We start from the raw sequence: 16579 nt of genomic DNA, 5'->3' as shown, positions 1-16579 counted from the left end.
AGAGTAGAACTCTTGTGGGGGCACAGGTAACAATCAGGCCCTATAGGTATTGGGGTGCAGATGATTTGATAGTCTTGTATGTCATAACCAGAATCCTGAATTTGACACAGGCAGCTAATGTAGAGGAGAGATACCCTGGAATGGTTGGGCAGGTCATACACCTCGTGCAGCAACTTCTCAGTCAGTTGGAGAAGTTTGATGGAAGTGGTCAAAAAAACAAGACAGGAGAGGTTTGCAGTAGTCCAGGTGAGATAACATGGCCAGGATCAGGAACTGTACAAAGTGATATGGGAAGATGCTGCAGATATCATAGAGGAGGTATGTACTGAGAAGTTATGGCTTCAGTGCACTGGGAGCAGCATTGTGATTCCCAGGATCTTGATGTTGTTCAAAAGTGCAATATTTCCTGTGATTCATAACCCACAGTAAGAACACTGCTTTCTTGCAAGTGTCAAGAGTTCTCTAAAAATGTCATCCAATGTCAGAGCCATTTCACTGGCAGATTATAAAAGACCAACAAGCAACACCACACCAATAATGGCAACATGTACCTCCCTCTTTTTATTGCCTATTCAAATACCTGTTCACAATTCAATAATTACAAAGATTTCAACATGTGATTTAAAAAAGCAGTAGTGTTTTGACAAATGAAGTATTTCCAGAGGCTGAACAGAGAAAGGGGAAAATAAAAACAGATTATGGTGACATGACAAAATTAAGTTCCGTAAACTAATAAAAATGTGCAAGTTTGGTACAGTGTTTCTGAAACTGGAAAAAACAACCACCATTTGCAGTATGTTACTATTAGCCCATAATGTTAAGATATATTATGCAAGTATCGAACTGATGTCATATGGTCTTATAAAATGGCACTGAAGGCACACGAGTGACAAACAGGATATGCCAACAATGGCCTTAAATTATATGTGTCTGTACTGAAATAGTCACAAACATCTGGAATCAATTTATAATACACAGAGTAAAATATACATGAAACTGCACCACCTGCTGGACAGGCAGAGAAATGGCTGCATTGCACACAGGAGCCAACCATCCTGTGCAACATTGTTCCTGTAAGTTTGATACATCTATAAGGGTGAAGCGGAGGGATTTTGTGAGTTGGTTCTTCATGCATTTCTTTAAAAAGGTAACCAAAAGAAGCAGCAGCTTGAGAACAGTAAAAATTTCTAGGAGTAATGCTGACTTTATGAGTTGAGATTAGTTTTGATTAAGCTCCTAATATAATGGGCAGCCATTTTGCATTTTGTTTGGTAATGAGCAGCATTTCACCTACAGTAGACTGCTGCAAAGGTGAAGGTTTAGAGCGTGAAACACTAATCTTTACTTAAACTCTACAACTGTCCCCAGAAGCAGTACAATTTCTTGTGCCAAAAGGAGCATGACATTTGTTTTTTCGCTATCTGTCCCATGAGAGGAAGGGATATCACAGATTATAGGAATAAATTCATTGCTCCTTGGAGACAGTTACATCCTGTGCAGACCTCCCAAACATCTCAACATATACTGTACATTTAAAAACAAAGATTTTCCTTTTTTCCAAAACAAACTATGGTAAGGGCATTTCATCTTAGTATTTATCTCATTCTTACTTTGACACCCTCAAGTGACAGATCCATTGACACCCACAACTAGCAAATTTAGCTTTCTGTAGCCTTATGTATAATTACTGATCAGTAAAAAAAAAAAAAAAAAAAAAAAATTAAAAATAACTGTGGGTAAAAACTCTTGTAATCTAATGATGGACTTTTTTTTTTTTTTTTTTAACCCTGTAGCTAAAAATACCTCTTCCTCACCTGCAAAGGGCACCCTTTCACAAGCTGCCCAGGTTTGAGCATAGCATGTGCCCAACTGAATGGTGTAAGTTAACTGGAACACCATTCTGGCTTGCCAAGAAATCAGGTCCCAGCGCAACTGAACAGACTCACCACCTCTTTAGCAGTTAACATTTCACAGCATAAATAGGAAATTCTTTAAAAAAAAAAAAAAAAAAAAAAAAAAAAAAACCACCCATCTCCTAACCTACACTCCATAACTGCTTATACAAAGTGACAATCAAATGGTCACCTATCGACAGCTCCTTGGTGTGCCGGGTACATGGTGGGAAGAGCTGCACTTGGCCTGGACAGGGAATGTACAAAATTACAATGGACTAGAGGGGCGAAGGGATACAAGGGCAGGAGCAACAGTGAACGTTTTCTTGGCACTCTGCAGCAAAACAAGTTCAAGAGGAATGGGTGGCAGGGGCATGTGGTTGGCCGAAGTGGCGGAGGCCGCCGTGTAGAGTCAGGCATCGAAGGTGGCATGGTCGAGCCCATCCAGGGTGAGCTGGCTGCGGTGGGGTGAGTTGGGGCTCGGCGGGCTACTGGGGTTGGAGCTGTTGGAGGGGGTTGAGTGCTTTGTGGAGTCTGAGTCCGGCTGTTACAGGAAGAGAGACAGGTCATGAGAAAACATACTGGCCTTGGCTTTTGTACTTTTCTGCTGGTAACCCTTAGTCTGTACTTCCTGTATTTTATATTGGCACAGCAGGAAACCTATTCAGCTCCTGATTAGTTCACCTTTGTCCTTGTAGATTTTGTTAACAGGAGGAACCACTAAAGAACTCTTCAATTTCTTTTCACACTCACATTCTCTTGATTCTGGAGAAAAGCTGTTATACTTGCCCACTTCCTGATTCCTTCCAGTAGTGATTTTGCCTTTGGGACCTAAGCATGCTGCAATGACCTCAAAAGGTTTTATCTTTGACCTTGGCTGCCTCAGATTGCCTGTGCCCTCTGACCTGTCTTTACCTTAACCAAAACTTCTTATTCAGGATTCCTCTGGCTGAATTATTCAAAGCCATTTTACCCTCCTGTGTTGTTCTTACCAGCCTTCTAATCAGTGAAAACTGCTCTCTGCAGGTCATTTACCCGTCATATTCAAAACAGAGAGCTTCTGCACTTGATCTCAACTCCTTTTGTTGACTCGAGTGCAAGAAGATGTGAACCTCTGCTTATGGCCTTACATATGTTTAAATGTATTGATTTAGCACATTTTTTTTCTCCTCAGTAAAATAAACAAAAGCACAATCAGTTGCTCTCCCAATGTTTCATACCTGCTGCTCCCGTGGCCCTATTTTAGCTGCTAGTACTTGCAGTATTTTTTTCCAAAATCTTAGACTTTACCTCCTCTGCCTGTGAAGAAAATACTGGAATAATTGCTTGAATGTTCAAAAAAATAGGGAATAGGAGTCTCACCTCTCTTTCCAAGTCTTGGTCAGGATCAGAGATGTGCCTGGATGATATACCTCCACTAATGTCTCCAGATCCTGGACACACACAGGCAAACAAAGCAAGATTACATTTTAAATGTCTTCTGGCACGCATGAAATAAAGATCTGGGCATACTTACATAATAACGTGAAGATATGTGGTAGGACTCACCTGAGGCAGTGCGTGTGATGTAGGTCTTGCTCTTTTGTTGCCTGGAAATGCTGGAGACTGGACGCACTCTCTCCTTCCCTGAGTCCTCCTGGGAGGGCGGAACCACACTCTATACCAAAGAGAGAGTGAAAGAGAATGAACTGAGGAGCTCTTTCCTGTCAAGACTTAGAAATAAACATACATACTGATATCCAGCAGCTGATGGTAACTCCATGATATCTAACTTGTGGTGTTCAGGTCATGCCACAGAAACCATTAAACAAAAACTGAAATACCCTACTTTATCAGTAAACCACAGATACTTGCTGACTCTTGTACAGGATAACCAGTCTACATGCGAGGTCATCAAACAGGTGATGACTGACTGCAGGAATGTCACAAACAGAAGACAAAAGTGATTTCAGCCACCCACCCCTTCTGCTCTGTCAGACAGAAAGTGTAAGTCCAGGAATATGCCAACTAGAACCACATGTTCTGACAGACATGACTGATCTATGCAGCCCCTTGGACAGTTAAACCATTGGACAGAGAGGAGAAACACAGGTCACAAGGGGACATGGGCATCAGGATGTGAAGTGAGAAGAGGCGGTATGGGAGGGTAGGGGTGGTGAGGGAGTGAGGGAATGCTAGCCTACCCTTCCTAAGGAGGAGGTGGAGGGAGAGGAGGAACAGGAGGAGAGCTGAGACAGGCCTTGCAGGGAAGAAGGCTCTTTCTGGAGATAAATTTCTGCAGAGATAGGGCTCATGTGATAGACGTGCTCAAAGTTGGTTGGAGGAGATATCAGAGCATGGTGTCGAGAGGATGAGGGGGAGGGAATTTCACTCTGCTAGGTCACCCAAGGAAGGGGGAGAGAAAGAGAAAGAGGTAGTGAAGGAGAGGCACCAAGAGACATTTCTGGGAAAAGGAAAGAGAGAAAGCTAAAAGGGGAAAAAGGAACAAAGTTAGGACTGCAATAATGGTCTACTGCCAAAACGTGTTCATGTTTGTGGGGGGTATTCGGACTGACCTCATGATACAATGCGTTACACTAGATACAACTATGTGTCAGAGGAAACATGGGTCTTGCTCTCACACACTCACAAACACACCCAGTGTAATCACGGTGGCAAGTATGTCACTACCGCCCCTCCCCAGCACACATCCCAGCCCCTTTGGTAGGCACATATTACCAGAGGGAGGTCCATCAGAACCTGCATGCCGTCACCAGGGCCCATGTGGGCCACGTGGTTGAAGTTGATGGGATTGGAGATCATCTTGGACCTCAACTCTGGGTCTCTCAGCATCTCCCTGTGAAGCAAACAAGGTGAAAATGATAGTAAGAGCTTGGAATAGACAGATGTTTAGAGAAATTTATTTTCTGTAATATTAGCACGCCTATAAATGATGGGCCACCAGTTAGTCTTGAAACAAAGGTTTTTTTCTTCTGCTCCTTTAAGTTGAGCTCTCGCCCATTGTCTCCTGGTTTTATAAACAGTTTGTAAAAAAATTTAAACGGGTCTCCAAAAATCTTGTGAAATATGCTATAAACTGTACTCGACTCGAAAGGCTGAAGTAGTGAACACGGCAAGCAGGGTCGGGGTCCAAAAAAAATTCAACCACACAAAATGTAGGGTTATGTTATTGCAAGGTAAATTTTTTTCCCCCCAGTTGGGCTTCCAGTTACTTTGTGAAAAAGAAAGACATGTAGGAATTGGACTGATTACTGCAAACAAAACGTACGTGACACATATGGTACCAACACATTGGTTGAACAAGCTTCAGCAAGCGATTGGTAAAGAGCTGAATCTAAGTTTTGGCCCTAGAAAACTTTCTTCTGCTATAGGTTGGTATCCGCTCCTAAAACGCAAGGTAAACAATACAGCCTCCCCCCCCCCCCCACCCTCTTAGGGTGCACTCACTAACAGTAAGAGTACAGCTGCATTTGCTGAATGGGGGCAGGAGGAAAGCAAGGGCTAATCGCCAATTACATTTATATCAGAGGTTGTTTTATTGCAAGATTTTACCGTATGCATAAAAAGATGACTGACTGAGCAACAGTATGTCTAACAGTGGTGATGCACAAAGAGCATATCCAGTCAAACACCTCCTCTGCTGCAGACGCTCCTCCTCGGGCACTTTGAAGAGGAACTTCCTTTTGCTGCGTGTCCGCACCATTAGCTTCTTGCTGTTGTCCGAGGTCTCTGGGACTGCAAGGTCAGAGGCCTCTGCAGAAAGGAGCACAGCAGTGTCACAGCCCTGCCATGACTCATTTCTAAGATATCACAGAATTTTTACATTTCCATTACTGAAATGTAATTCCATTTCACATCCATGCTTCTGCTGACATCTTTGGACACAGTCAATTGAAAACGGTAATGCTATATCTCAGAAAAAAGCCCAATCTGTTTCAAACAAAGGATCTTCATATTCCTCTCCAGAAGGATCAGGCAGACTGACCAGGTATTGACAGTTTGTTTGAACAACAATCCTCCCTTATGGGTTTAAGAATTCACAGTCCAAGTCACAGCTTACAGCAGGTGCTGGAGAAGGGGGTTGAAACCTGGAAAGGAGTGGTGGTTGTACCTGTGGCACGATTGCTGAAGTAGACGAGTCGAGGCTGCTCAGAACCCAGCAGATTAAGACTGCCCTCCACATTTAGAGGCCGGATCTGAAGAAGGGAATAGTCATGCTGGGTAACAACACACCAATTCCTCACATACAACAGTTAAGTCGATTCTGTGAAATCATCATTAGATGAGCTCCTGATGTGACGGGGCTGAAATACCACTTTCTTACAGAAAAATTTAATCCGTTCTTGGGTGAAATTAAAATATCAAAGTAAAAGGTATTTTTGTGAATAGAAATAATGCCAACATATTTTATGTCTATTTCTCGCTATCTTGTTATATTTTCATTTATTCTTTAATAACCACCTGTCCAATGCACAGCCTCGGTGGTGCAAAGCAATGTTCCCTCTAAACTGTGCCCTTATACACACATTAACAGTGTGTACATGGCAAAAGGGAGTGTACAATACATCAAGCAATCATCCAATCTCCAATGATCAAAGTTTTATGCAAGTCAATGTATATTGGATGGTGGCTACTGGATACATCTACTGTCTTTGTAGTGCTGAGACTCAATGTGAGAAGAAGCAGGAAGTATATACAGGATAAACATTCCCTACCTTATAAACTTAATATGGCCCTGAAAAACCTTTGAGGTCAATTAAAAGTTAATGCTTTTACTATCAGATTCAATGGTTAAAAAAAAGTATCTACTCCTGAGCCCCTAAATTGACACCCATTTACATTCCAAAATCACCAATTTGCATTAAAATGCAAATAACAGTTATAACATATAACATAGCACATTTTCCCTCAATTACTTATGCTATAATGTGACAGTATGGCCATCTAACCTGCTCCAATTTCCTCCCACAGTGTAAAGACATGTTTCAAGTGGTCACCGTAGTTGGATGGATTTTCTGAATATGTGTGTTAAATTGCTCTGCTGTACAAATGGATGAATGACTGCAGTAACTTTCATGTACTGTATCCAGCAACTGAACTCTTCTTGGAAAAAAGTGCCAGCTAGATACTAGTTATACATCGCTTTGGAGAAAAACATCTGCTAAATGAATAAATCTCACATTGCTCAGCTGTCACTGGGCCCACAAAATCCAAATTCAGTCCTTGTAAACATCAAGAAATGTTTAAGCTTAACTGGGGATATTATATCAAATACTTTGTAACGTCAAACACTTGTAACTTGAATGTGTATCTCAGAAAATGACCACAGTTGGCGTTATAAGCAGCAGTGTTTGAATGCTTTGCAGAGCAAAAAATATAGTAGGAAGTGAATAAAATATCTGTTGTGGAATTAAAATGACAACTTCATAAAAATGCAGCCTGTTGTATGAAGGGCTATACATTTTCACAATCCACTCTAGTGGTTTTTCACTGGATGAGATGCCACTATATGAAGGCTGATTAGTAAACACTAACATACCGGTGGAGCAAAAACACTGAAAACAGCAGTAACAGTGAGACGTGAAGCGCGCACACAGACAATACATCTAACAGAACAGACCAAGACTGCTGAACTGCCAGTTTAGGAGGTACCCACTTTTCTTAAACATACGGTTTGGACCCACTCCATGGTATTCATGTCAAAGACGTCAATACCGTAGTCACTATAAACAGTCAGGTAAGAAAGGTTCGAGCCTGGAAGAAATCAAAGACATGTCTTAACAAGCCAGAACAATCCTTTCACTTATGACTTTCATAATAAAATATGCTTTAGCTTGTGTTAACTCTGGATATTATCAAGAGAAAAAATAAAACCCAAGAAAGGTCATTAAAAAGGATTTAGCAAATTATTTAAGAAGTTAAAGGTGCACTGATGGGTGTGATGTAGTTTGATCTAAGCAGTATTCAGGGTAAGATGTGAATGCGGAGGAGCTAGAGACACGTACTGCAGGCGATGGGCGTGGCTGGCCACATGAGCTCCTGGGCACGCGAGCGTCGACCCTGCTGGTCCACATAGACACCAAGCTGGCTGAAGCACAGCAGGACCTCGCTGTTCCCAACCTCAGCTGCATGCAGAGCATCTAGTGGCTGCTGGCTAAGGAAGGAGAGCGATGGATCTCCAGGTGCCACTAAGCTGACAGGTGAAGACTCACCCTGCATGGCAAGCAGGGCAAAGCCAGATGGGTAGCCCACGCAGAGGCGCTCGCGCACAATCCCCAGCCACTGCACCACACCCGGGGCCTGCACCTCCCACAGCTTGCGGTGGTGTGGCTTGGCACGGGTTAACTCGTAGCATAATACTTGGCGCTTGACAGCTGCCAGGAGGCAGGCGGGGCCACCAGGCCGCAAGTTACCCGTGGTGAGTGCCTGGCAGCCCTTAGTTTCTGCTAGCTTAACGTCGAAGTTTCCCTCAGCACCGTCTAGTGCCCCCCAGGGGTAGAGGTGTACATGTCGGTTGCGCCCACACAGAAGAACCACCATCTTCTCTTTGGGGATCAGCTCAATCTGGTGCACTTTCTTACAGTCAGCTGCTCGCACAATCACTGGTAAAAAACACATGGCAGTTTAAACACACACCTTACCCTCTAGGGGTAAGACTAAATAAAAACAAAGTCTAATAGAAAGACAATAAATCAGACATATATCCAGAAGAAGGAACCAACATTTATACTGTTAAAGAAAACTAAAGTCTTCAGCGTATTTGACCCCTGGAGGGCCTGCATCGGCGCAAGAGGCCAAAAGTATTTTCTTACCATCTCTGGTAACCTCCACAACATACAAGCCCTCCTCAGTGCCCAGGGCAATACGCTCACGGTCTGTAGGGAAGGAAAAGACACATAAGAGCAGAGAAATAACTAATTTCCTGCACACTGGTAGCATTCTGAGTTCTGAATAAATAAATAAATAATAAAAAAAAATTCCCAATACAAACAGTAATAGAAAATAAGTAATCTGTTGCTTCCTTTCTTCCATTCCTACTCCACTACTTTGTTCTTAAAGTTAGGGTTATCATAACTTTCTTCGTTAGAGTAGGTGGAAGAAATAAGGTTTGATTCATTTTAATATTCAGAATAAATTATACTGAATTCAAAAGAACTACAACTCTGCATTTTGCTTTTAATAGCTAGGAAATAACCAGACAGATGGTGCTGAAATGAGAGACAGCATACCACCCATCAGTTTACACTAGTTCATGAGAGGAAAAAAGCAAAGACCAAAATGGAGGTGAGAGCCTGAACCAGGCCTCTACTGGAGCCCTTAATGGGGTCTTACCCACGATAGAAGCAGATAGCGTGCTCTTGATAGCAGGCAAGTTGCTGTCGTAGGCCTCATGCAGCACATGCACAGGCCGGTTCCTTAGCTGGTTCTTGCTCAGGATGCTCTGCAGGCCCTCCAGGATGCCCACCCACTTCCTCTTCTCCGCTTCACTCTCTGCCAAAATCAGCAGCGATGCTGTACGCGCTGGTGAACTCAGCATTGAGGATGTCACCTGGCGAGGTCAGGCCCAGTTAGGTAAGCACAAAAGGACCACTACACCATCTTGTATCATCTAAAACAAAAATCAGCGGACGTACCCTGAATATGCAAGGGACATCTTTGCGGGTGGCATGGATCACATCAGACGCCAAGACAGAGCTCACAGAAAACTCTTCATCTCTGCCAAACATAGGAAATGGAAGTAAACATAAGACAAGAAATTTAATGCAATCATTGTAATTTTCTGTGAGATGTACGTCACTTTGAAGAATAAATGAATAAATGTAAATTTAGTGTAAATTGTGTCATTTTGGTGTTTTGCGGTTGTCAAACGCAAGGCTATGCCAGTCATCCTGAGCCTATAACAGAGGCATAAGGGTGTGTGCGGTACATCGTATACAGGATGCCAGTCCATCACAAAGTAGTCACACACGAAAACCACTATAGTCCTACTCACACAGCACGCTGTAAATGCAGGACTTATCAAAAACCGAATGAACCATCAACACATTAATTGTGCTACTAAGTCTTCTGTAAAATATGGCCATAGCATAGCTTTCACATAGTTTTTGGGAAAAGCAGGATATGAGGAACAACGGGAAGACCTTACCTGAGGTCCAGCACCTGACTGGCCACCACACCGGGCTGTGTAGACTTCCCTTCAGGTACATCATAGAGGAAGAGCTTGCAGTCACACACCACGGCATAGGCTCGCTGCCAGCCCTTCTTCACCCCTGTGGGCTTAGGGATCTGAGACAGAGAGCAGAAACCATCCCTCAGAACCAGGCAAAGCTCTGGAAGATCTCTGGAATATCTACTGAAGCTTATAAAGGGGCATCCTTATATGGGTGGGCTGCATGACGTGTGCATGCCAACATAGGTATTGTGTTGAGCTTCTTGCCAATAGAGGAGAGGTAAAAGCACTGCATATCATATATAAAAATATAACTATAGACCAGTTGTCAGTAGTAAGGTTTACTGCAGTTCTTACATGCGGCAGATTTGCTAGACTTCCAGCACATAAACACTTTGCACACAACATAGGACATATTCTCCTTTAACCCTGCCAAGGACTTCAAACCCACACATTTTAAACAGGGTCTAATAGTGGTTGCCAGAACTGTTCTGGCAGGTTATCAGAGCAGGAAAGTCAACAGGCCAAAGGTCAGTAACTAGCAACTTTCACCTAATAAAACACTGTTGACATGGGGACAAGCAAAGCTGATAGAATTTAGACATCTAAATGGTTTTATACAGACTCTTGGGGAAGCATGGAGCTCCTCAATGTACCAGTAGAAAACATGGTGATAAAACCAATCAAAAGAGTACAACATCCTACAGGTCACACGGATAAGGTATCAATACATTTTAAACAGTAAGTGTCAGCATGGAAGGCAAAATGTCCTGTTGCTAAATGAAAACCAAAAAAACCAGAAGAACTTGTTTCCTTAAGACCTCTCGCGTCTGGAGAGATGGCTTGTCTTTTTAATCGGGTACAGGTATGTCTTTCGTGACATGCTCTTTAACAGAGTGTTCCTAGGTGACAATGATGTGATGGTTTGGTTGCAGACTTGACGCCTGCCAAAAAATAAGGGAGTGCATATTTCATGCTCCCATGGGTGTTGGCACAAAGTATTGATGTTCATTTAACCATTCATCTGAACTACAATAACTATTAAACCAAAAATATGGCCACACATCAGAGAAGACTGTGTTGAAAAGCACAGTGCATAGAACTGGACCTACATTACTCACACACTGCTGTGGTGTAAAAGACTATGGGTGCCAACCCACCTGCGAAGACCTACCCTGACAAAGCCTTTGTATGCTGTACCAATCCCTCGCTGCACATCGATGCCCAGGGGCCTCTTAGCCTGCTCTGGGGGGATGGGACAAACCTGTGGAGCATTGTCCTTGCAGGAGACGTGGCAGATAAAGGAACACACTGTAGGGTGAGGAGCACAGCAAGATAGGACAGTTAGGAAGGAAGGGGAACACTGCAGATATCCCAAAAAAATATTTAAAAAAAAAAAAAAACACTAAACAGTACCAAAACAACAAATCAGAGTATGAACATATTTTATTCCAGGTCAGTCACTTTTGAAGTTTTGAAGAAAGGCTCTGAAATGCCAGTGGAAGGTAAACATACTCACCTTCGCATGCATAACCCTGGCGGATCAAGCCCACCATAAGTGAGCTGCAGTGGGTGCACTGGGTGGGGCTGGAAAAGGTCTTGATGCTCAGTTGGTGAGCTTTGGGCTACAGGAAGTCCAGAAGGGGGAAGCAAGCACAAAAAAGTGACTAGATGACAAATTAGCCCCCACAATGCAATTAAAGATAACACCTCCAAGAGAGCTGCATTTGCTCAACAGATGTGGAAACTGGATGCAGCTTACAAGGGTGAACAATGTCGCCATTTTTTGGCAATGACCCAAAGGAGATACATATACATATGGGCTCATATCTGAGGGGAGAGAGGCATACCTTTGGTGCTGTTAACAGTGATGACTGGTACACAAGGGGGGTGGTCACTGGAGCAGCAGAGGGTGTTTTATCTGCCTCCTAGTAGGCAAAAAGAAATGACTAGAGGCTCATCTATAAATCAAAACTGATGAATTTAAACAGACGAATACAAATTACACAAGAGGTATCTGCATGGAAGGACCTGACTGATCAGTATTGTGCCAGAGGCCACACTCACATCCTGTTCTTGTGCTGAAGGGGACGAGGGGATGTCCGCCTTTTTGGGTGTGGAATCCAGCTCAGTAACGGAGCTGGTCTGCAAGAGATGGACAACATGGAGATCTATGGTCGGATCAGAGGTTAGAATGCCGACATCACGGGGTTTGGCTTATGTGCTGGATCTAACAAGGATGTTCTCAGTTCTGGCTCCACTGTGGTGGAATGACCGCCCCCTCTCACTCAGAACTGCTGAAACACTGTCTACATTCAAGAAGGGTGTAAAAGCTCACCTTTTCCAAACTCACTTTGCCCGTGATCTCTCAAGCTCACGTACGGTGTAAATATTCATGCACAGTAACTTGATCATGCCCAGATAAGCCTTTACACAGCCACTACTCCTGTATTGTATGTAAATGTTTGTGTACAACTAAAAATTTTGTAGGAAGGTGATCAAGATTCGTCTATTCTGAGTTTTATTCACCTACTCATGTGATGAACATTGGTGCATAAATTGGAAAGAAAGTTTACTTAATCATGTCTGCAACCATGTCTTTCTCCTAATGCAATGCACAAATTGTATTTTCTCTGAGATGTACGTTCCTTAGGAGAAAAGCATCTGCTAAATGAATAAATGTAATGTAAATGTACCAAGACTGCCCCCTGCTGAGTCTGACTAATACCACATTTTGTCAGCAGAGGGTACCAAACACACCGTAAAGGGCACTTTCTACTAAACAGCTGTAAGCATCCACACTGGCACACACTAACATACTACAAAGATAGGGGAAGGTGCATCACCAGTGAATACCAAAATGCCAAGCATACCCACACTGGTTTCTCACAGAGGCTGTACGAACAAGCCGGAAGAGCTTTCAAAGTGTCAACAGGTTTTTGAAATGAACTCGCAAATATAATAAATCAACATAAAATGCATAAGCAGAAACTTAATACTTAACTGACGTTTCACTAAAATTTTGACAATGGAAAAAGTTCTATCCCATGAACATGCTGGTATTTAAGCTTCAAAATCCACTTTGGATGGGTAACAATCCATCATGGATTATCCAATTATGATCCCAACTCCATTAGATATTGCTTGTTAAATGAGCACATATACATGACAGGGCACTAACAGGCAATGCTAAGAGTCAAAGGATGCTATTCACCATCACGACTAACAAGGTAGCAACACAGTAGTAATGACGCTGTGGGGGTTAGTTGCTGGTTTGGGTGGTTAGAGACTACAGCAAGGTTAGTGACTTCAGTAAGGGGGCTCTTGTGTTGAACTGCATCCGTGCCCCACTCTACCCAACATGTAACAAAACAAGTAACTAGGCACTGCTGTGGAGGGGGAGATTATTTGGTTGGGGGTAAAGCTACAAAATGAAGTGGTAGGGGAAGGAGTGGGGGGTCTGCACAAGGAAGGCTCTTCAGCGGGGGGGGAAACTTACTTCATCCCAAAATGCTAGTAGGGAGGATGCCGACGAGGAAGAGACAGAATCCTTTTTGGTGACAGATGTGAAGGACAAAAACAAAATCACGTTGCTTGGTTTGATTTTGTTGTTTTTGTCATTTTGTGTATTTATGCTTTCATTAGAAACAGGCACAAAAAGATTTTAGGAAAAATGGGGAAATATTCATCTGATGCTTGGAACATTCTAGAGGTTAACCTGGAGTTCAGGCCAAAAAGCACCAAGGACCTAAATTTACAGGTGACACTTTTTGCACCTTTGTCCTGAAAAATCATCAAAATAATTCTGGTCCCTTATGGAAGGTAAGTAATCAATATCAATCTTAAATCAGCTGTTTATTACAAATGATGAGGGTCTGCTGTGGTACAACAGTATAAGAGTCTTTCTTGCCCTCATGATGCCAAAAACTAGGACTCAGCAAGTTACCACATCACATGCAAATATCTAGCTGATGTGAAAAACACTGATCAGACAGGGAAACTTGTTAGTTCACAGGCAAAACCCACAGCTCCCTTATGAAGACTTAGGTCATAGTTACTTTTCTGTTCGGCTGAACACATACTAAGCACAGTTCCTCCGTTGTGCCATTAAAGCCTAAGTATTACATTACTTACCTGACAAGGATTTTTCCCCTGGCCATGCCAGCTACAGTAACTGTGGCTAATCGTAAAACACCCCCGGGGCTCAGATGGGGGTGGGTTGCCCTCTGTAAGAAGGCTTTGTACAGTACGTTCTGCCCATTCGTTCCCCAGTGAAGGCTTTTGAAGTTTGGCTGGAGAGAAGGCAATGAGGTACATCACAGGAGAGGCCTAGAGGCCGGGTGACATGACCTCTAGGCCGGGGCTCTTTGATGTTTCCCTTGGCGTGTGCATGTCGGAGTGTTTGAGGAAGGGGGTAGGGGTAATGTGAGAAGAGAGTAATGTGAGAAGGCCCCTCTCCAATTCAGTAAAACCGCTCTGTGTCATATTCCCCCTATGTGTGTGCTAATGAGGGAGAGGTAGGAGGGACTCACTCTGAACGTCAGGTCACGGGCAAGTGGGGAGGTGTTGAAGTACTCAAAGATGGAGTCGTGGAAGTCTGGCAGTTTCAACCCTAGAAAGTGACAAGAGTGGCCTTCACAATGTCGAAGCTGTTGTCTGAACATCTTAAGACACGGTTAACACAGTGGTGTTAACCGACTTTGAAACGTCCCAGTCTCGAAGATTAACACATTCCTTAAGGTTTACATACACATACTCCATATTAACAACTAACAGGCGACTTCCATATTGTCATAGTAAGTTACCTTTGTCTGTTCGAGAGCGACTGTCCTCCATCTCCTTCTTGAGGGCCTCCAACTGCTCTGCCAACTCCCGGTTCTTGGCCTCCGAGTCCTTCAGTTTACTGGATGATAGGCAGGTGTTTGAAGTGTCACGATGTGTAATTTATGTTATGCATTATCAGAATTAACTGAAATTCACTTTATGGTTCCTCATACCAACACATGACTATTAGTGCTGCACGTTCATATTAATCTTGTTTTTGAATACATTGTTACAATAACCAACTGAGGATTCAATTTATCCAACCTGTTCCTAACAGTTAATTAGAAATACACAAACGGCACACTTATATGCCGACATGTCCATCATATTTCAATGTTGTCATTCTATTGACGAAAGTTTGCTACAAGCTTTATGACAGCATGTTGAATAGAATTAAGAGTGATCATCAAGTTTTCTATTTCACCAGAAAAGTATCAAGCTGTGCCTAGATAAAACTGTTATTTGGCTGATAGGGACCCAACTGTGTGGTAATTTGCCTCAAGATTTACATTTCTGCAGTGCTTCAATAGTAATTACAATCATCACACAGTGAAGAGGCATAATAAATAGGGCCAGCTGTAGAAACAGTGGAAGCCTCTTATTTAAAATTCAGTTTACACATCTTACAAGCTTCATTCCAGTGCAGCAACCCCAGTGGTGCATCAGTAAATTCCCACATGTGTGACAGCAGGAATTCGTGGGAAGTGTAGCTGAATCTCACCAGCAGGATGTAGTAAGAGGCCAAGGATAGCATTCTTGCTAACAGTAACATCCTTCAGTTAACCAGGCACTTACAGGGTGGCAAGAGCAGGGCAAACAGTACTGTCACTCTTCATGCCCTTTATTTGATTGTATTTGTGCTCTATATGCATTTCTGTAGCTGTGTGCCAGGGATTTTGAAGGACTGTTCATTGGTCATATACAGATGTCATTCTTTTACAGTCTTTCTGGAGGACCAAAAATGCCATGGGAGCAAGCTCTAGACTGACTTCCCAGGAGGTGGTGTCCACACTGACCTTTCGAAGGAGATGTTGGCAGCCTTCACCTTACGCAGTTCCTCCTGCACCAGCTGCTTGGCCCGGATCTCTGCATCAAGTGCAGACTGCAGCTCTAGCCGGGCCGACATGTCCAGCTTCTGGCTACGTCGTACCTTCCACAAAGGGTCCTGGTTTATGAAGTTGGAGGGCAGGAGAAAAAGGGATTCAAACTCAATACCAGTCCAGAGGGACAAGGACCCTAGGATACCACATTGCATATTAAACATTCTTCACAGATTTCTGGCCCAAAAATAAATGTTGGGCCAGCACTGCTTGTCCCGTTAGGCTTAAATCTGGGACAGAACACTGGTCTAAAATCTGTTTGATGTAACTCCATCCATAAACACAATAAATTCAATGAACATACTTCAAGTTAATTTGTTTAAAAAAAAACGTGAATGTTGAATGGCACCAGGGGAAGCAAATCAATATCATGCAAATTTACTCTTCATGTGTGGTTCTTTAATGGTCAGTATGTTCAGGTAGCAAGGCAAGTTCTCGGCAGGAATGTTATTAATTCTCCAGAGGTCTCCAAGTTTCAGTATGGATTTCTTTTCACTAATGGCAGCTGACCAGTGCCTCGTAGCAGGACTGTGGTGATACCAGAGATTCTGCACGTCAATGACCTGCAACCTTTTCAAGGCTACCATGAGACC

General features: G+C 43.1%; 1 protein-coding gene across 5 annotated transcripts in view; it reads right to left on the bottom strand.

Moving 5' to 3' along the window:
- Positions 1-535: 535 nt before the first annotated feature.
- The window catches only part of cdc42bpb (CDC42 binding protein kinase beta (DMPK-like)), a 49945-nt gene continuing 33901 nt past the window's right edge, over positions 536-16579 (bottom strand). The window contains exons 18-38 of one of the 5 annotated variants that reach the window (XM_018727631.2): positions 15903-16051; positions 14868-14965; positions 14595-14674; positions 13562-13612; positions 12130-12207; positions 11913-11990; positions 11582-11687; positions 11237-11373; positions 10039-10178; positions 9527-9608; positions 9225-9441; positions 8705-8767; positions 7898-8494; positions 7549-7646; positions 6004-6088; positions 5525-5645; positions 4611-4728; positions 4076-4267; positions 3441-3549; positions 3255-3325; positions 536-2436 (exon numbers count right to left, since the gene is read on the bottom strand). In XM_018727631.2, coding sequence (XP_018583147.1) covers positions 2305-2436; positions 3255-3325; positions 3441-3549; positions 4076-4267; positions 4611-4728; positions 5525-5645; positions 6004-6088; positions 7549-7646; positions 7898-8494; positions 8705-8767; positions 9225-9441; positions 9527-9608; positions 10039-10178; positions 11237-11373; positions 11582-11687; positions 11913-11990; positions 12130-12207; positions 13562-13612; positions 14595-14674; positions 14868-14965; positions 15903-16051 — 2802 coding nt within the window. In that variant the 3' untranslated portion in view covers positions 536-2304. The remainder of the gene's footprint in view (positions 2437-3254; positions 3326-3440; positions 3550-4075; positions 4268-4610; positions 4729-5524; positions 5646-6003; positions 6089-7548; positions 7647-7897; positions 8495-8704; positions 8768-9224; positions 9442-9526; positions 9609-10038; positions 10179-11236; positions 11374-11581; positions 11688-11912; positions 11991-12129; positions 12208-13561; positions 13613-14594; positions 14675-14867; positions 14966-15902; positions 16052-16579) is intronic. The other 4 variants (XM_018727632.2, XM_018727634.2, XM_018727633.2 and 1 more) reach the window with 4 other exon arrangements.

This window comes from Scleropages formosus, chromosome 15 (genome assembly GCF_900964775.1).
Source record: "Scleropages formosus chromosome 15, fSclFor1.1, whole genome shotgun sequence".
Taxonomy (NCBI): domain Eukaryota; kingdom Metazoa; phylum Chordata; class Actinopteri; order Osteoglossiformes; family Osteoglossidae; genus Scleropages; species Scleropages formosus.
The sequence above is the reverse complement of the archived record's forward strand: the minus strand, read 5'-3'. Positions and strand labels throughout refer to the sequence as shown.